Source organism: Emiliania huxleyi (assembly GCF_000372725.1).
Source record: "Emiliania huxleyi CCMP1516 chromosome Unknown EMIHUscaffold_126, whole genome shotgun sequence".
NCBI lineage: Eukaryota > Haptophyta > Isochrysidales > Noelaerhabdaceae > Emiliania > Emiliania huxleyi.
This window is the reverse complement of record NW_005201327.1, coordinates 210734-228519: the sequence shown is the minus strand read 5'-3', so window position 1 is coordinate 228519 and position 17786 is coordinate 210734. Positions and strand designations below refer to the sequence as shown.

The following is a 17786-nucleotide window of genomic DNA, read 5'->3' as shown; positions in this document are numbered from 1 at the left end:
AGTGCCGTGGCGATGCCTCCGGCTGTTTGTGGCGGGCGGCTTGCTGCTCGCTGCATGGCGAAAAACTCGTCTCGCCACACGCCAAGGGCTTATGCTCTGGCGAGACGTGAGGCGCATGCGCCCAGGATGGGAGGGGGCATGCGTAACGACACTGCTAGAGATGCCTTTCGGGGCCCAGAGATAAAACTTCTGTGATGCCATGCGTGACCTAGTAGTGTCCCCAGCTATGGGCGTGTCCACGTTGGAGCCAGGTGTGGTGTGGGCGCGAGAATAGCTCCGCCGTTCATGGAGGCAACCGATGCGAGTCGACTGGTGTGTGTCGTCGTGGTTTCGTATCAAGAATTCTCTCTCTCTCTCTCTCAAAAGGCATGACAAGCAAAGACTCTCTCTAACGCCGCGGTCAAAAGAGGCCGACGGACCTTGAATCACACAACTGGGCACGGGACTGGCGCGCACTGGCACTAACACAGGTACACCACGGGAGCCGCCTAAGCGACTCCTGCGAGGGTGGCGAGGCACTTAGCTCCGTGCACTCGACCGCCCTCGCCGCAGGCAAGCTCATTCACAATCTGCTCTGCGATGGCCGTGTGAAGAACGACTGAGATGCGCTGCTTCTGCAGCCCCAGCCAGCTCTTGGTGGTCCAAGTCACCTCATCGAGGTACTGGGCCCGCGTCAGCTTGTTCTGCAGCACGTTCGCCGCATCCCAGAGGATCCTCCCGAACCCACCGAACGACTCGAACAGCAGCAGCCGCACGTCGACGTCCTTGTCCTCCCTGGCGTAGCGATACTCGCCGCCATAGGACGGTATGCGGCGATCGCCGCCCTGCCGAAGGCGACAAAAGCGCCCTTCCGACCATGCTCCCCGCCGTTGGTGAGGGGGCAGACAACCTTGACATCGCCTGAAAATGGGCAGGGAGGTGGGCGAGGGAGAAGGCGAAGTAGAGTGGGGCGCAGTGAACAATAATGTGTGTGAATGTAGAGTGAACGGAAGCCCGACGAGGCCTTTGCATCGACGCGTTCCTCGGATTCCCCAACGCCGCCTCAGAGCCGCGCTGCTCGTCGACGCGTCGGCTGCTGCTGGGGAACCCGCGGGACGCGAGGAAGGCGTGTCCCAGCCACGTGTGGACGCTAGAGGACGTTCAAACGCGTTGGGAATGTGGTATATTTGGTCTTTAGGGTAGGCCGGAGCACACTGACGTCCTCCGCTTCCGCAACGCCGCCTCAGAGCCGCGCTGCTCGACGCGTCGGCGGCTCTGGTGAACGCGTGCGATCCCACTGCCACCGACGCGCCGGTGCGCCCAGACATCCTGGCATTGCTGAGTCCGAATCGCGCGAAACGGTCCGGGTAGGTCACGTGCGCTTTATAATCAGTGTGAGGATCGCTCAATGAAAGCGTTGGCGCCGTCTAGAGCCGAAAATGCCTATTTTTGGCCTGAAACGGCTCTGGGCGATCGGCCAAAACGGAATAAAACGGCCGTTGCTGAATCTGGGTCGTTGCCTAATATGGCAATCTATCGTATCATCAGGTACAAATGTCTCGGAACGTACAAGGGAGAGAGAAAAGGGAGAGAGACAAGGGCGTGATTGATTGATGGGAAGGCGAAACACAGTCCGACCAACGACTGGGACACCAACGCGGTATGGGTGGACGTTACAGTCTCGAGAACCAGGCCTCCAAAGTCAGTAATTACAATGTACCAACACTGGTAAAAGTCAAACGCTGCGGGGCGCGCACCGGCACCGCCAACAGGCAGGCCGCGGCCGCGGCCGCAGCGAAGAGCGAGAGCGCTGTGCGAGACCCCACTTTCCTTTTTGGATTTACCGTCCTGTCAAGTGAGATGCTCCCGGAAGCCCTGCAAAGCGCTTCACAAAACGCTCCAGCCGCCATCCGCACGTTCCACGATGAAGTCGGCGACGCGGCGGCGGTGGTGAAGCTGGTGCACATTGCGAAATGCGCCGGCACGGAACTGGGCAGGCAGCTAGGAGAGGTTGTCACCACAGCCAAGTTCATCACTGGCGAGTCGTGCATTGCAGCCTTTGCAGGAGATGGTCTTCGGGTCACCATGCTCCGCTCGCCACGAAGCCATGTCCTCTCGCAGTTTGATCACATGCGCCACATGAATAAGCATCCACAATGGGCCAATATGATCAGCCCACGGTTCCCTCACACTCCGCTAGAACGAACATTGGGCTTCTCCACCTGGCTTCTCCACCATGCTCGTCGCGACAAACAGCTCCCGGACGCCGCGTGCAGCCGTGCGTGGGAGCGCGACTGGTCCAGCTCTCCTCCGCGCTCTCTCCCTTGCCCTCGGAACACTACTGTCCACTATGAAAGTGTGGACCGGCGTGAACAGCAGCTCCTGACCACGGCGCCGCAGGCGCCTGTTGATAGGTCCAGGTGATAGCCCTGGATAGGCATGAATGCATACGCCTCACTGGACCTCAGATCCCCCGACCGCGTCCCGGTGCTCTGCCGTCGGATTTGTGACGCCGCCGCACCGCGCCGCGGCCGGGGGCCCTCCGGAGGCCGAGGATGGCCGTGGCGGACCGGGACGAGCTCTGGGAGGTAAAGTGTCAGTGTACGGAGTTTGAAGCCATCCAAAACGGAGAGCAGCACAAGCTCAGCCAGCACGCTTCGGACTCCACCCTCTCGCCGGATACCGTTGTCGAGGCGCGATGGGCGCCGCACGCGCACCTGCATAATCACACCCTGGAGCTACTAGACCTGCAGCCCGTCACTGGCTGGGTGAGCGAGCTCGCGCGCGGCATGGCGGTGCTCAACAACTACCAGATCAACGTGGGCTCGCCCTTCTCCGGCACCTCCCTCCACTTCCACTACATGGCGGTGAGCGCATTGCTGCACGGCCGGAAGCGGTGGTTCCTATACCCTCCTGCCGACGCATCGTACAGCAACGCCCACTTCTTTGATGACTTTGAGCCTGCGCGCCGCGGTCAGCTCGGCCGCCAGCTGGAGTGCACGCAACAGGCTGGCGACGTCTTGTTTGTGCCCAGCCTCTGGGCGCACGGCGTGCTCTACGAGGAGAACTCGGTCTCGGTCTCCTTTCTATACAGTGATAGCCAGAGTTCAGGCGGGACATAGCACCTCTTGTATCGTAGTCTTTGTTAGTATCGAGGTCTCGTGAGTTTTGGCACTGATTTCTGAATTTCGGGAAGGGGGGGGAAGTGGGTCCCCGCGGTGTTTTTTCTTTCCGTCAGTTTTCTTCTATAAAGATCTTGGCAAAAAAGAGGCCGTTTGTATCGTATTACAAAATCTTTGTTTTCGTTTTTTGTTTTCTTTTTGATTTTGTGGCAAACAAGAAATACCAAGAAGACATGATCCATGTAGTCACCGCAAGCAGCTTTACATACGCGTGTACTCGTACAAGCATGTTGGATCCAGCCCCAGCCATGCACCTCCTCCTAAGTGCAATGGCAACAGCTCAAAGAAGACCTCCCCAAATGATCATTAAAGATTAATAAGATATTCGGACAAGGCTGCACTCGCCGCCTGCTGTACTCTGACTAATATCTCCGTAGCCCCCACAACCGCCCCACCCTGAGCCCTGGCTGTCAGGCTGTCAGGTGCTGTCAGGTAGGTGATTTGTCGGGCTGTTGGGCACTCTCTGATAGGCACTGCCAGTTGCCTCAGAGTCACAGCCCCCGCCGCCGGGGCGCGGGCATCGGAGAGATCCAAGTCTGAAGTCACTGCGAGAGTCGTCTCCAATTCACAATTCCAAGATCGACGACACACAAATCACATATACCGTCTCTCGGTCTCGCGCTTGCTCTCTCCGCACTGCGGCTCCCGCACACACGCCACGGCTCACGCTCTCCAGTGAGCTCGCCTCGCCGCTGGTATTAGGGGCCGCGCTGCCGGCGCCGAGCGTCACCTGCCTAGCCACGTCTCTTCCTCTAACGAGAGGAGACGCTCGGCGTCCGGGTAGCCGTCGTACTCGACCGCATCCACACGAACCCTCCTCTGCGAACCCAGGATCTCGACGTGCGTGCCTTTCTCGACGACAGCGTGCCCGGCCAGCCTCGCCGTCGCGTCCAAGCGCAGCCGCTCCACCGCGCCTCCTGCGACTCCGCGGGCTGCCGCAGCACGTAGTGTCGGCTGTACTCAGCCACGCCCGCGAGGACGTCAGCCGCTCACTGTCTACATTCGCCTCCCTGGCCCATGGATGCAGCCGAGATGCAAAATCCCAAGCCTCCGTTCCCCCCTTGGACGCGTCCCTCCCCTGTCCAATCTTCTGCATTCCTCTTTTACATACATATATTGTAGAGGCTGACCACGTGCACAATAACTCTCACTTTAGCTAAGCCAGGGGAGGCGATTCCGGGGCCGTACAGCAGCTTGATGGTGCTTCGCCGGCGTGCGTCCCGGAGCGGTGCCGGACGGGCGGTCCAGGGGAGAAAACTCAGGACAACGCCGACGGCGCTCTGATTCGACTTTTTACTTCAAACAAAGACAGTCGCACGGCTTGCCGGTCGACGGCCGCGCGCGGTTGGCTCTCGACGTAGAATTCTAGCCTCAACCTCCGCGGCTTTCACTCTGTCGCGAGCGATCGACCATGCGCCTCCCTCGCCTGTACCTCGGAACCATGACTTTCGCCTGGAACCAGGCCAGCGCACCCGTCGACGACAGGGTCGCGCTGCAGTTCCTCGAGCGCTTTGCTTCCGCAGGCGGGCGGCACGTCGACACCGCGCGCATCTACGCGGCTGGCGAGACGGAGCCGATGCTCGGCCGTGCCCTACGCAGCTGCCGCAGCTGCGTGTCGGCCGACCTGCTCGTCGGCAGCAAGGCGGCGCCATCGCAGCCCGGCGGGCTCACAGCGGCGGGCATGCGGAAGCAGCTCGACGCGTCGCTGGCTGCGATTGGCGTGGAGTCGCTAGCAGAGTACTACCTTCACCAGCCCGACACGGAGGCGGCGCTCCTCGAGTCGCTGCGCGAGGCGCACACGATGGTGCAGGAGGGGCGGGTGTGCGCCGTCGGCATGTCTAACTACCACGCGTCCGAGGTTGCGCGCGCCTTTGCGCTGTGCGCCGAGCACGGGCTGACCAAGCCGAGCGTGTACCAAGGGCTGTACAACCCTCTCAACCGCGCGGTTGAGTTGGAGCTGCTGCCGCTGCTGCGCGAGCACGGCTGCTCCTTCGTCGCATTCAACCCGCTCGCGGCGGGTCTGTTGAGCGGCGCGCACAAGCGAGGCGGCGACGTGCCCGCGGGCCGCTTCAAGAACAATCCAAACTACCTGCCCCGCTTCTACACGCCGCCCAACTTTGACGCGCGCGCGCGGCCACCGAGCGCGCCGCCTGGACAGGGACGCGTCCATGACACGTCCGCGAGCCTGTCCCGCAGGCGCTAGCCGCCATCGAGGCGGCTTGCGGCGAGGCGGGCTTGCCGCTGCTGCAGGCGACGTTTTGCTGGCTGTTGCGCCACTCTGCGCTGGCCCAGACGGACGGGCTGCTGATCGGCGCCTCCTCGCTCGCCCAGCTGGAGGCGAACCTCGAGGCGTGCGAGATGGCCAAGGCCGCCGAGCTTCCCCCGCCAGTGCGCGCCGCTTTTGACGCGGCGTGGGAGCTGACTCGCGGGAGCGCCTTTTGCTACTGGCGGTCGTACAGCGCGGACATGCCCGGCCGCGAGGGCTTGGACCAGGGAGCGAGCTACACGGCGCATGGGCCCAAGTAGCGCCGGGGCCAGAAACGCCCTGGCGAAGCAGCTGCTGCGTTTATAACCACACGATCAATCAAAACCAAAAGAAGACACAACTCTCACAAGCCGTCAAGCGTCATGACCCGCTTGCCGGCGGGCGCCTGCTCTCGGCTCTCGCGAGCTGGCAATTCCCGGGCAGTAAGCACGAACCATCGCAGCGCCCGCGGCACCCGATAGATGACCTCCTTGGAACGCCGGGCCCACGTGATGAATCCGTCGTCGTTGGTGAACTCGGGTGCCATTGAGCTCTCGCGGAGGAGGCGGAGCAGAGGCACGGACAAGCAGCAGAGGGGGAGGGCCAGCGTTCGACACCACGACCGGCGCGCCATGTATGTATGTAGAAAGATGAACAACAGTCAGGCTCGGACAGGACGCGCGCCGCGATTTTACTCCTGGAAGAAGAAAAATCGGCGTCGCACTTCGACGTGGACGACTGGCTCGTTCCTCCGCTCGAAGCGGCGCTGGGCGAGGTCTTCTGCCGCTTCGACGCCGACGTGGACGGCGCCTGGTCGACGGCAGAACTTCAGTCTTTCGCGCGCACGTGCAACGGCGGCGAGGAGTTCGGCGAGGCGGAGCTCTCGCAGGTGGGCGAGTTCACCACGAACGGGCAGGGCAGGCTCACGCGCCGCGGCTTTCTCGAGATGATGCAGCTGCAGACGATGGCGCGGCCGGAGGACACGTGGGCCGATCTGCGTGCGCTTGGGTACGACTCAGCTCTCTCGCCAAAGGGCGTGCCCGGCTCGAGCGGCGCCGAGGCGGTATCATCGGAGAAGCCAGAGTCGGTGGCATCGGAGCGAGAAAGTAGAAGCTGAATACGTATCTAGCACTCGAGAGGACACGTATTCAGCTGTATTCAGCAGTGTGAGATTAAGTAAAATGCGGTACGACACCCTGACATTGCACCGGACATATCTCCCCCACATCTCCTCATAGGAGCGGGATGCCCGCCTCGCCCGCACGCTTCAGAGCAAAGCGGACGCAGAGCTGGCGGCCAAGCTTGCCGAGAGCCTGCAGGCAGCCGGCTGCTGGAGAGCGAATGCCGCTGCCGTGAATGGCCTCTCTTCACACTCGTGGGTGTCAACAGGCGGAGCTGATCGTCGAGGAGCAGGCGTCGTCGTCGGCGGCGGCGGCGGCGAAGTTGGCGAACAGCGGCGGAGACGGTGTGGGGAAGAAGAAGAAGGGCAAGAAGAAGGGCGGCGCAGGAGGGGGCGGCGGCGGCGGCGTTGGCGGCGGCGTGGCCGTCCTCGACGGCGGGTCTCGGTTGCTTCCGGCAGTCGGCGACTCGCAGCCGCCGATCGGGCTCTCGCGTTTGCAGCAGTTGCTCGTGCGGCTTCTCGTCGGATTGTGGGCATGGCTGTGCTCTCTCAGGCCCCGACCCGAGGTCAAGCAGCAGCAGCGGCGAGAGGCAGCCGCCAAGATGGCAAGCAAAGTGATCAGCAAGCGCGAGGCGGAGCTGCAGCGGCAGAAGCAAGAGAACTTGGCGTTTGAGGCGGCGCGGAGGGCGGAGGATCGGAAAGCCAGGCTTGCGGCAAAGGCGGAGCAGGCGGAGCAGCGTGCGAGGGAGGAGGCAGAGAGGTCGCGAGAGTGGCGAGCGGCTGCCGAGGCGGCGGCGGGGCGGGCGGCGGAGCAGGCAGAGCGTGAGCGGCGGGCGGGCGCGCGCGGCGCGCGGCGCGCGCTGCGGCGCAGAGGGGTAGGGCTGCGCGAGGCGAAGAGGCGGCGCTGCTGGCGTGGCTTGACAGCGGCGGGCAGGCGAACGCGTTAGATAGTGCGGGCTTCACGTTGCTGCACATCGCCGCCGGAAACGACCACGAGCGGGTGGTCGAGTTGCTGCTGCAGCGCGGCGCGGAGATCAATCTGCAGAACAGCAGCGACGGCGGCACCGCGCTGATTTACGCCGCCGGCAACGGTCACGAGCGGGTGGTCGAGTTGCTGCTCCGGCACGGCGCGGATATCAACCAGCAGGACAGCAAAGGCGGCTCCGCACTGATGAACGCCGCCGAGAACGGTCACGAGCGGGTGGTCGAGCTGCTGATTCGGCACGGCGCGGAGATCAACATGCAGAGCAGCGGCGGCGGCACCGCACTGATGTACGCCGCCATCAACGGTCACGAGCGGGTGGTTGACTTGCTGATTCGGCACGGCGCGGAGATCAACCTGCAGAACAGCGGCGGCTGCACCGCGCTGATGTTTGCCTCCATATCCGACCACTCCGCCATCGTGTGTCGCCTGCTGCGGGCGGGCGCCGACGCGACGCTGCGCACGGCGGCTGGAGACACGGCGCTGTGTTTTGCCAAGGCGAAGGGCCTCGCCAAGTGCGTGCGCGCCCTCGAGGAGCATGCGGAGGCGGAGGCGGAGGCAGCGGCGAGGGAGGCGGAGAGAGCGGCTGCAGAGGCGGAGGCGATGCGACATGCCGCCGCTCGTGCCGAGGCGCTGATGGCGGCAGAGGAGGCGGAGCTGGCGGCGGCGCTCGAGGAGAGCGCGAGGCTGGAGGAGGAGAGGCGGGCGGCGGAGGCGCAAGGGCCGTCATCGGCCGCAGAGGCGCCGGCTCCGAGGGAGGAGGAGCCGCCGGCCGACTTCATCTGCCCGATCACGACCGAGCTCATGAGTGACCCGGTGATGGCGGCGGACGGGCATTCGTACGAGCGGTCGGCGATGGAGCGCTGGCTCGCGACCAAGTCGACGAGCCCGATGACGGGCGAGGCGCTCGTGCACAGCTTCCTCGCCCCCAACCACACGCTGCGCCGGCAGATTCGTGAGTGGGAAGAGGCGAACGCATGCTAACAGAGCGCAACGCTTGCGCCGCCCGCCACCGTCGGCCTGACTGAGGATGAGTCAGCACTGGCGGTGGCGGAGGCGGCGGAGCTGGCGGCGGCGCTCGAGGAGAGCACGGCGTCGTCGCTGTGTCGGGTGCGAGCGGCCACAGCCTCGCCCTCACCGCCGATGGCGCCGTTTGGAGCTGGGGCCAGGGAGGCTTTGGCCGGTTGGGCCACGGCGACTACCAGAGTCAGCCGCTGCCGAAGAAGATCGAGGCCTTGGCTGGGCGGCGCGTGATCGTTGCGTCGGCTGGAGAGACCCACAGCCTCGCGCTCACTGCCGATGGCGCCGTCTGGAGCTGGGGTGGTGGAGGCTCTGGCAAGTTGGGCCACGGCGACCGGCAGGACCAGCCGCTGCCGAAGAAGATCGAGGCCTTGGTCGGGCGGCGCGTCGTCGCTGTGTCGGCTGGAGGCAGCCACAGCATCGCCCTCACCGCCGACGGCGCCGTCTGGAGCTGGGGCGATGGAGACTGGGGCCGGCTGGGCCACGGCGACCCGGCGCATCAGTGGCAGCCCAAGAAGGTCGAGGCCTTTGCTGGCCAGCGCGTCGTCGCTGTGTCGGCTGGAGCATTCCACTGCATCGCTTGCACCGCCGACGGCGCCGTCTTCACCTGGGGTCATGGCGGCCACGGCTGCCTAGGCCACGGAGAGGACCTGTCGAACCAGCTGCTGCCCAAGAGGGTCGAGGCGTGGGCGCCGGAGCGCTTGGGGGTATGAGGACGCGGCTGGCAACAAAACGAATGCCGCTCCCGCTTCTCGCACCCCTCCTGCTGCACGTGGGCACCGACCCCTTTGAGGCCGACCCGAAGTCGCGTGTGGCGATATGGACTTGCTGCTGATGCTGATTGGTGCGCAGATGCGCGAGATGAGAGCGGGATTGTTTGGCGCGTGGCAATAAAGACGTCTGTCCTCCTCGTCCTCCCAGCCCTTGTTTCATGTTTGGAAATGGGATGTCCGCCTCCGTTTTCTTTTTCTTTCCGGGGAAATAAAGTCCCTCTAGCTCTACGTACGTTACTTTTTAAAGGGTGTGGATGCTGGGTTGAACAATATCGGAGGACGCGACCCACTTCGCCACAGACGGTCCCGCGCCTCGCCGCTATGACGGGGACACACCCCGCACCGTCCGCTGTGTCCCCGTCTTTGTCCGGAGTGAAAAGTCCAACGCGCTCGTCGGTGACGGTGTCCTCCAACCTGCGCCGCGCTCGGCGAACCTCGACAATGCTTTCGGTGGCATGCAGCTCTTTGCGACAGAAGCCTGGAGAGCAGCTCCTCTGCTGCTCACACACTCTGCACAGTTGACACAGCCTACTGTGCGGCTGCCACAGCTGTGACAGCGATGGGCTCGCCCTCACTGGCCCTCAGTCACTTGTGCTGCGGCTTGTGTGAGCGACACTGCTCGGCGACTGCCGGCACACTGTGAGACCATGGGTGTGAGGTTAAACCACGCTACCAGCGCTTGGTCACATCAGCCCTGAGGTCATATCCTTCTCCTCTGTTGATGGTAACACTTGTCTACTCGCTGGAGCCGAGCAGGAGGGCCCGGCGCACAACCCCTGGTCAACTCACCCTACACACCCCGTAGGTCTAGCCTGTCCGACATGAAACAAAGCCTGAAAAGGAGCTTCTTTTACGGCTCTATCTCACACTCTCTCGGTCGAGGCTCTCGACGCACAAGCGCGCGAGGGCAAGCGAGGCGGTCAGGCCCGGCGACTCGATCCCAAAGAGGTGGACCAAGCCCGCCACGCCGTGCTCCGACGGCCCGCTCAGCACAAAATCCGCCGACGGCTCGCCGCGGCCGCTCACCTGTGTTCACACCGAGAGGCTGTGAAACAGGCAGCCTCTTCGCAGCAGTCCAGACAGCCAGCCAGGCTTTCAGCTCTCGCCTTTGGTCGCACGCCCGCGTAGTCTGGCACCAGGCCGCCGTCGGGCAGATCCGGCCAGTACTTTCGCACCTCGGCGTAGAATGCCGCCGCGCGGGTCGGGTCCACCTGCACGTCCTCCGCGTTGCTCGTCCACTCGACGTCCGGCCCAAAGCGGCAGCGGCCCGCGAGGTCGACGGTGGCGTGCACGCCGAGCCCCGCCTGCTGCGGCAGCGGGTAGACGAGGCCGCGGAAGGGGCTCGGCCGTCCACTCAGGGCGAAGTAGGTTCCCTTGGCGAAGTGAGCCGCCGGCACGTGCGAGCGCGGCATCCCCCCCAAGGCGGCGGCGAGTCGCGGCGCGCCGTGTCCCGCACAGTTGACGACCTCGTCACATGCGAGCTGGGTGCCGTCGGCTGTACGAAGCAGCACGCGCCCCCCGGCGCCGCAGCCCGCCACGGCATCGCTGCCACCGCACTCTCCCCCCACCACGCTGCTGCCGAGCGCTAGCGTCGCCCCGTGCCGCTCTGCATCCGCCAGCAGCGCCGTCATCAAGGCGTGGCTGTCGACGATGCCTGTCGAGGGCGAGTGCAGCGCGCCCACACAGCGCACCTCTGGCTCCAGCCGCGCCGCCTCTGCGGAGGTCAGGCGGACGAGAGCCTCGCCGCTGCCGCTCAGCCCGTTGGCGCGCGCCTTCTCCGCGACCGCGTCCAGCTGGGCGAGCTCTCCCTCCTCGGTGGCAACCAGCAGCTTGCCGCATCGCGAGTACGGCACGGCGTACGCCTCGCAGAAGGAGTAGAGCGCTCTCCGGCCCTCGACGCAGGCACGCGCCTTCAGCGAGCCTGCGGTGTAGTAGATGCCGGCGTGCACGACCTCCGAGTTGCGAGACGACGTGCCCGAGCCGGTCAGGCTCTCTGACTCCAGGAGGAGCACCTCTCGGCCCGAGCGAGACAGCGCACGAGCGACGGCGAGACCCACGACGCCGCCGCCGACCACGGCCGTCTGCACGCGCTCGAGCATATATGCGGACCGCCAGGAGGGCGCGCGACGCCGGCAACGCAGCGGTGAGGCAGGTCCGAGGCGGGAGCGGCGAAAGACTCGAGTCTGGGTTCCAACTTTTTGCGGGGTGTGGTATGGTTAATTGGCCCTGACCGCCCAAGACTAGGCATCGACAGGGGTGGGGGGGTATGGTCCCTCGGCCCCTCCCTCTACTGCCGCCGCCGAGCCCGCAGCGCCATGAGGTAGGAGCACGCGCCCGTGTCGCGGAGCTGCTGGAGCGGCTCCACGCTCCACTCGCCGACAGCGACACCCTTCTGATTGCGGAGCGCCTCAATGTCGCGCGAATCAACATAGCCGTCGTTCAGAATGCTCGGCAAGATCTCGAACGCCAGCTGTCCAAGTTGGTTGACCTTTGTGTTGCGCTCCATCTTATATGCGAGGTAGCCCCTGCCTCCAGTCCGCTGGAGCTCCTCTTCACGCCACGCGCTCTGTGAGGGACAACATCGTCTCTGAGTATGTGTGCCGCATCCTCAACTTCATGGACGCGAGCGGCTCAACAACAACAACATGTACATGTACATGTGCATGTGCATGTGTTGAGCAAGAGACTGCACGACACCGACCTCTGTACCTTCTATCACCCTAGCTGCCTCCAAGTTGCCTCCGCCCAACCCTCGGTCAGGTCCCGCGCGCCGACCGCTCGACCCGGCGATGGAGCGGCACGACTTGCTCGACTTCGGGGCCGGCTACATTCAGCGGTCGATCGACGAGCTGCCCAAGCGAGGCGAGGCGTGGCCGTGGTGTCCGCGCATGTACTATGTCTCCGACTTGCTCTCCATCCGCCATGGGGCGCTGGTCGACTCGGCGATGGAGTTCCGCCGGCCGCATGCCAAGCCCGACTGATGAGACCGAGCGGCGAGAGCGTTAGCAGTAAAAGCACATAGCAAAAAATGTGGCATTGAACAAGATCATCGCTCTCAGACGCGTCTGTTTTTTCCGTGAGAATATACGGCTCGAAATCAGTGTATTCGTGCGGCTTTACGCCCCGTACCGCAAAGCTGGTACACAATAACCAGACGCCTGGCTAGTGGCTACTGGTAAAACGAGATACGTCTCGTCACAACTTATAGTACATAGTGTGCACCCGCGACCCGCCACACCCGCATCCAGCCCTCACGCGCCGTCGGCGGCGCCGCGCTGTGCGGCGAGCAACTTGGCCTGCACATTCTCCTCGAGCGTGATCGACGGGTACTTCGGATTCTCGCAGTCGCACTTGGCTGACGGCAGGCAATGCACCGGCATACTCGGGTTGGGGCCGGTGAAGTACACCAAGCTCAACCGGCCGCACGCGGCGGCGGCGCTGCCCGCGGTAGGCGCCGGCACGCGGTGCCTCGTCGCTCGCCAGCGGTCGTTCGTCCAGCGCGCCATCAGGTCGCCGATGTTGATGGTCAGCGTGTCGGGCAGCGAGGGGACCCCCGCCCAGGAGCCCGTGCGCGGGTCTTGCACCTGTCGGACCCGGACATGTCGGTGGACATGTCAGTGGACACGTCCTGGCCAGCAGCCTAGCGGACGGGTGCTGCACCTCGAGCCCGCCGTTGCCCTCGCCGCCCCCCTCCACGGGCCGCTGCAGGATGGTGAAGCCCTCGTAGTCGGTGTGCTCGCCATACCGCAGCTGCCCCTCCTCGCCCGGGCCGGGAGGGTAGTACGCGAGGCGAAGCGTGCAGCCGGGCTCAGCATAGTAGGGACCAAAGTGGCTCGCCTCGAGCCCGAGCGCGAGCGCGGAGAGCTCGAGCAGGACGTGCATCAGCGCCGTCGCCGCCTTCCAGTACTCCGCCGCCGCTTGCCGTAACCGTTCGGGCAGCGCGCGCGCGAAGGGCTCCTCGAGCCAAGGCACCTCGCACGGGTCGCGCGACCGCCAGCCTCGCGAGCCGTTGAGCTCGCTTCCGTAGCCCGAGAAGTTGAGGCCCTCGACCTTATCCGCCACCCGGTTGGCAGCGCCGACGGTGGCGGCGACATTCTCCTCGCCGATGGCCAAATAGCCGAGGAGCCCGTCGATGTGCGAGCGCATCTTCACCTCGCGCGACTCGGTCTCGAAGAAGACGGTCGCTGCCTCGCGCAGCGCGGCGATGGCGGAGGCGGGGAGGAGGGACTCGTACCCGACGAGCTGGCAGAAGCCGACGCCCGAGAAGGCGGCGTCCCACTCCTCGGCCAGGCTCGCCTACGGGACACGTCACGGACATGTCACGGACATGTCACGGACACCTTCCACTCCTCGGCCAGGCTCGCCCGCTCGGCGGCGCCGCCAGCCACGAAGCGCGACACGTCGATGGTGGGGAGGGTGCAGACGCGTGCGGGGAGGGGAGGGGGAGGGGCGGGGAGGTCCGCGAGGGCGGGCGAGGGCCCCTGGCCGGTCGGTGGGCGGCCAGCCTCCCACGCCGCAAACTCCTCTCGCAGGTGCGCCGAAGCGGCGAGGGTCTGCGCCCACAGCGCCTCGGGGGACCACTCCTTGGTGACGCAGCTCTGGCCCGTGAAGTAGCCAGGCCCGTACTCGGGCGTCACGATCGCCTCTCTCGCCCCCGAGGCGGAGAGGTTGCCCCAGACCGTCCTCCACATCGCGACGTGCGCGCGCACCTGTTCACGGCGCTGACGTGGGAAGAGAGACTGCTCGGCCTGGGCGCACCGCGCTGCAGACAGTCCGGCTGGACGCACTTCTCGGCTGTCCTGCGTGACCCAGACCGTTCTGCCTGCTCTTGTGGCTACGTCGCGGCTACATCTCGGTCCGCCGCACCGCGTTCCAGTCCGCGTCTTCGCCCGGGGGCGTCTGCGCGCTTTGCCCGCTGCCGATGCGTGCGTGGACGTGCTCGACGGCGAGGTACGCCTCCCCGTGCAGCCAGCGCCTCTCTGCCGCCACACCGGGAGGAACCTCCTCCTCCCTCCTCGCCGCCTCCGCCAGCGCGGCCTCGGCCGCGCCCCACTCCACGTTCGCCGCGCCGAGCGCCTCGGGGTCGGGCCTGTTCACGGCTAGAGGTGTGAAGAGACGCTGCTCACGCTCACAGCTGGCAGAGCCTCCGGGTCGGGCCTGTTCACAGCTAGAGGTGTGAAGAGACGCTGCTCACGCTCACAGCTGGCAGAGCCTCCGGGTCGGGCCTGTTCACAGCTAGAGGTGTGAAGAGACGCTGCTCACGCTCACAACTGGCAGAGCCTCCGGGTCGGGCCTGTTGGTGGTAGGCGCAAACCCGACGATCCGCTCGCTAGAGACGTGCCAGTGGGACACATCCAGCGTCAGCTTCAGCCGGTCGCGCCCGTGCTTGGCCAGCAGCCGGCGCGTCGGCGTCGGGTGGAAGAGGGGCCGGCCTCGGTGCGACTCGTGCGAGACGCCGCTGCGGGCGCCGGTCGACAGGTGGGCGTGTGTCGCGAGGAAGGCGTCGATCCGTGGGAGGGCCCCGCTGTAGTACTCGTCCGCCTGCGCCTCGTCAAACGAGTCGCAGCCGCCGTGGATGTTGATGTGAGCGAGGGTCCCAGGCGCCGCCGCCTCGAGCTCTGCCGCCTTGGCCAGCTCCGCATCCAGCGCCGCCAGGTGCTCCGGCGGCGTGGTGAATCCCGGGTGCGCGCCCTCGTAGCCGAGCCAGCTCGTGTAGGCGGCGTATATTAACCTCAGCCCTCTCGCTTGGAGGAGGCGGCAGTACTCGACCCGCTCCTTCAGAGAGGCTCCGAGCTCCTCTGCGGTCGCCTCGACCCCTGCAAAACCGCGAGCGGATAGCTCGTCGAGAAAGCTGGCGATGCCCCTGGAGCGGATCATCGCCGTGCGGCCCCAGGTGGCGACAAAGATGGAGAGCTGCATGTGCTGCAGTCCCGAAGATGGAGCTGTCGACCACGACGGAGCTACCACGACGGAGCGATGGGGGGTACCTAGGGGGGTACAGGCTAAGGGCGTCTACGCCCTTATACAGGCCGTGGGAAGTGACAGGAAGAGAAAAAAGTTCGCCCCTAAATTTGCGTAGGTAGGTCCCTTCTCAGGAGCAGGAGAGCCCCACCTGTCCCCCTGATCGTCCTTCCAAAATCGCCGCACTGGGCGCGCCGGCGCTGCCAGCAGCGCGCTAGCTCGGACTCCACCTCTGGCTCGACCGCGGCTGCGTGCGCGCGCGCCTTCGCCACGCTGTACATGCCACCGCCGTCAAAGTCAAAGGTCGCAAAAGTGCTTGCCATCCGGGAGGCGTAGCTGGGATCTGTGGATGCCCTCGCAGCCCAGCGCTCGACCAATCGCTAGAATGTCATTGAGAGAGAGCACGTGCTCTTCAGACCCCGGTCGGCGGCAGCAGCCAGCGCCACGCAGCTCGGTGAGAGTGGCGTGGTGCTGAACAGAGGCGCCCGGTGGGGGTGCGCTCCAGCGGCGGCGCTGGCGATCGAGAGAGCCAGCATCGTGTTCGCGCCGCAACGTAATCGAAAATCTGAGGATTCAGGATTGAGGCATCGCTTCAGTGAGGCCAAAGTGAGTTTATGGATGGGTGAGAACGATGCGCGACACGAGGAGGCACGCGGACCGACTCGTCGGTGACTCTGCTGCACGCCGTTTCAGATTTTTTCTCAGCGTGAGCGAGACGTGGTTCTCGAGGTAAGAGTGCCACCGTCCTGCCACCGACATCAGGCCGGAAGAATTTAAACAAGACAACTCTCTCACACAGCACACAGGCTCGACACAGGTGCGAACTGGCGCGTGCTAGTACTATCACCGGCACACCAGGCCGGAAGAAATCAAGCGACGTCGCAATACTCATGTGTACGGCCGCAAAGTCCGAGAACAATACACATGTGTGTGTATATATATGTGTGTGTAATGCTCGCCTTCACTACCGCGCTCCACGCGTTCGCCACCCCTAGCCGGCTCGGCCCTCGCCCAGCAGCGCCCTGCGTGCAAAACATCGCAGCGTTGCCGATTCAGCGTATCGTGGCGCCGGTACTGCAGCTCGCCAGCGATAGCATCCTGACGGCGCAGATGCGGCGGGAGATGGCCTCCGAGCCGCGGCTGGCGGACTTTGCGGTCACCGGCGACCCGCAGTTTGTGCGGCACACCGCCGAGGACGACCCGACCAAGCCTCTCCTCCTGTACCTTCCCGGCATCGAGCTGTCGGGCTACTCGCTCCACCGGCAGCTTCCCGGGCTCGCAGAAGACTTCTGCGTCCGCTGGCTGGCCGTACCGCCGGACGACCGGTCCAGCTTCGAGGCGCTACGCGAGGCCGTCACCCGCGAGGTCGAGGCGGAGGAGGGGCGGCCCATCTACCTGCTCGGTGAGTCGTTCGGCGGCGTCCTCGCGCTCAGCGTTGCTCAGGCGCATCTACAATAGATGCGTATCTCCTGAGAGCTCGCACACACCGCCTCGCCTGCACTGGCACCGTGTGCGTCCTCGCGTGCGCGTGTGCCTTCGTCCGTGCTAGGACGTGCGAACGACTAGCCACTGACTGACTGTCCAATCGTACTCCTGTGCTAGAGGTGAGAACGTGCGACGGCGATGGATGGCGGTGGAGGTGAGAGCGTGAGACGGCGATGGATGGCGGTAGAGGTGAGGACGTGAGAAAGGGCGATGAGACGGCGGTGGAAGTGAGAGCGTGAGACGGCGATGGGCGTCGGCGAACAGAGGGGGGAGCGGTAGGACAAGCGTCTCGGGGCACGGCGCCTGATTGAGAGGACAGCGTGGGCGACTCTGCGCGTGTGGTTGACCCCTCTTGACCGCTCCCTTAGGGTACCCGAACCCACCCTCCCATACCCCTCGGTACCCGAACCCACCCTCTTGCCCGCTCCCTCAGGGGGCCGACGGCAAGCCGCCCTCCTCGCTCGCCAGCCTAGAAGCGGAATACGTGCTCATGTCTCCCAACCAGCACTCGAGAGGACACGTACTCAGCCGTATTCCGCTGTATCCACCGTCTACGAGAAGCGGAATACGTGCTCATGTCTCCCAACCAGCACTCGAGAGGACACGGACTCCGCTGCATTCCTCTCCGTTGTATGCCTGCGTTGCTCGGCATACGCCGCATACCACCGTCTTCACGCCCTCATGTCGGCGTATTCAGCACGTAGGCTCGCCGGAGTCGCCCTCGTCAACCCCGCAACCTCCATCGGTCGCTCCTGGCCGGCACAGCTGCGCCGCCTCCTCGACGCCGTCGCCCGACTAGTTGGTGTGAGTAGTTTGCAACAACAAAAAACAGGCGCAGCTGCCGCGCCTCCTCGACGCCGTCGCCGCCCTCCCTCCGAACCTGTCCGACGCGGCCTACTTTGCCCTCGCCACTCCCATCTTCGCGGCGGTCTCTGGAGGGCCGCCCGTCCGGCGCCCGCCTCGTCTGGTGATTCGGAGCTGTCCTCCTGCTTTAGGCTCCCCCCCCTCCCCCCCTCCCCCCCTCCCCCCCCTCCCCCCC

The 17786-nt window shown here is 65.0% G+C and overlaps 9 protein-coding genes across 9 annotated transcripts in view; 6 read left to right on the top strand and 3 right to left on the bottom strand.

Moving 5' to 3' along the window:
* Nucleotides 1–2534: 2534 nt before the first annotated feature.
* Nucleotides 2535–3101, top strand: EMIHUDRAFT_225718 (hypothetical protein; the record flags this gene model as incomplete). Its single annotated transcript, XM_005789644.1, has 1 exon — nt 2535–3101. One exon carries the CDS (start codon nt 2535–2537, stop codon nt 3099–3101), a length of 567 nt encoding a protein of 188 aa, XP_005789701.1.
* A 1708-nt stretch (nt 3102–4809) lies between these two features.
* Nucleotides 4810–5751, top strand: EMIHUDRAFT_440426 (putative oxidoreductase). Its single transcript, XM_005789643.1, has 2 exons — nt 4810–5283; nt 5358–5751. The coding sequence occupies exons 1-2, from the start codon at nt 4843–4845 to the stop codon at nt 5685–5687; spliced, it is 771 nt and encodes a 256-aa protein (XP_005789700.1). The 5' UTR covers nt 4810–4842; the 3' UTR covers nt 5688–5751.
* A 412-nt stretch (nt 5752–6163) lies between these two features.
* Nucleotides 6164–6421, top strand: EMIHUDRAFT_48301 (hypothetical protein; the record flags this gene model as incomplete). The annotated part of the gene is made up of 1 exon (XM_005789642.1): nt 6164–6421. A coding segment is annotated over one exon (258 nt), but the record flags the coding sequence as incomplete, so codon positions are not given.
* Nucleotides 6422–8270: 1849 nt separating this feature from the next.
* On the top strand, nt 8271–8483 carry EMIHUDRAFT_60186 (hypothetical protein; the record flags this gene model as incomplete). Its single annotated transcript, XM_005789641.1, has 1 exon — nt 8271–8483. A coding segment is annotated over one exon (213 nt), but the record flags the coding sequence as incomplete, so codon positions are not given.
* A 1676-nt stretch (nt 8484–10159) lies between these two features.
* Nucleotides 10160–11400, bottom strand: EMIHUDRAFT_70568 (hypothetical protein; the record flags this gene model as incomplete). Its single annotated transcript, XM_005789640.1, has 2 exons — nt 10160–10327; nt 10420–11400. 2 exons carry the CDS (start codon nt 11398–11400, stop codon nt 10160–10162), a joined length of 1149 nt encoding a protein of 382 aa, XP_005789697.1.
* A 517-nt stretch (nt 11401–11917) lies between these two features.
* On the top strand, nt 11918–12282 carry EMIHUDRAFT_225709 (hypothetical protein; the record flags this gene model as incomplete). The annotated part of the gene is made up of 2 exons (XM_005789639.1): nt 11918–11948; nt 12062–12282. The coding sequence occupies 2 exons, from the start codon at nt 11918–11920 to the stop codon at nt 12280–12282; spliced, it is 252 nt and encodes an 83-aa protein (XP_005789696.1).
* Nucleotides 12283–12552: 270 nt separating this feature from the next.
* Nucleotides 12553–13992, bottom strand: EMIHUDRAFT_225708 (hypothetical protein; the record flags this gene model as incomplete). Its single annotated transcript, XM_005789638.1, has 3 exons — nt 12553–12885; nt 12962–13597; nt 13642–13992. 3 exons carry the CDS (start codon nt 13990–13992, stop codon nt 12553–12555), a joined length of 1320 nt encoding a protein of 439 aa, XP_005789695.1.
* Nucleotides 13993–14146: 154 nt separating this feature from the next.
* On the bottom strand, nt 14147–15798 carry EMIHUDRAFT_225707 (hypothetical protein; the record flags this gene model as incomplete). The annotated part of the gene is made up of 4 exons (XM_005789637.1): nt 14147–14390; nt 14616–15261; nt 15414–15605; nt 15681–15798. The coding sequence occupies 4 exons, from the start codon at nt 15796–15798 to the stop codon at nt 14147–14149; spliced, it is 1200 nt and encodes a 399-aa protein (XP_005789694.1).
* A 415-nt stretch (nt 15799–16213) lies between these two features.
* EMIHUDRAFT_109913 (hypothetical protein) overlaps nt 16214–17786 on the top strand; it is a gene marked incomplete at both ends in the record, with an annotated part of 4650 nt that continues 3077 nt past the window's right edge. Inside the window, 3 exons of the mRNA XM_005789636.1 lie at nt 16214–16664; nt 16867–16901; nt 17580–17675. Of these exons, the coding sequence (XP_005789693.1) occupies nt 16214–16664; nt 16867–16901; nt 17580–17675 (582 nt within the window). The remainder of the gene's footprint in view (nt 16665–16866; nt 16902–17579; nt 17676–17786) is intronic.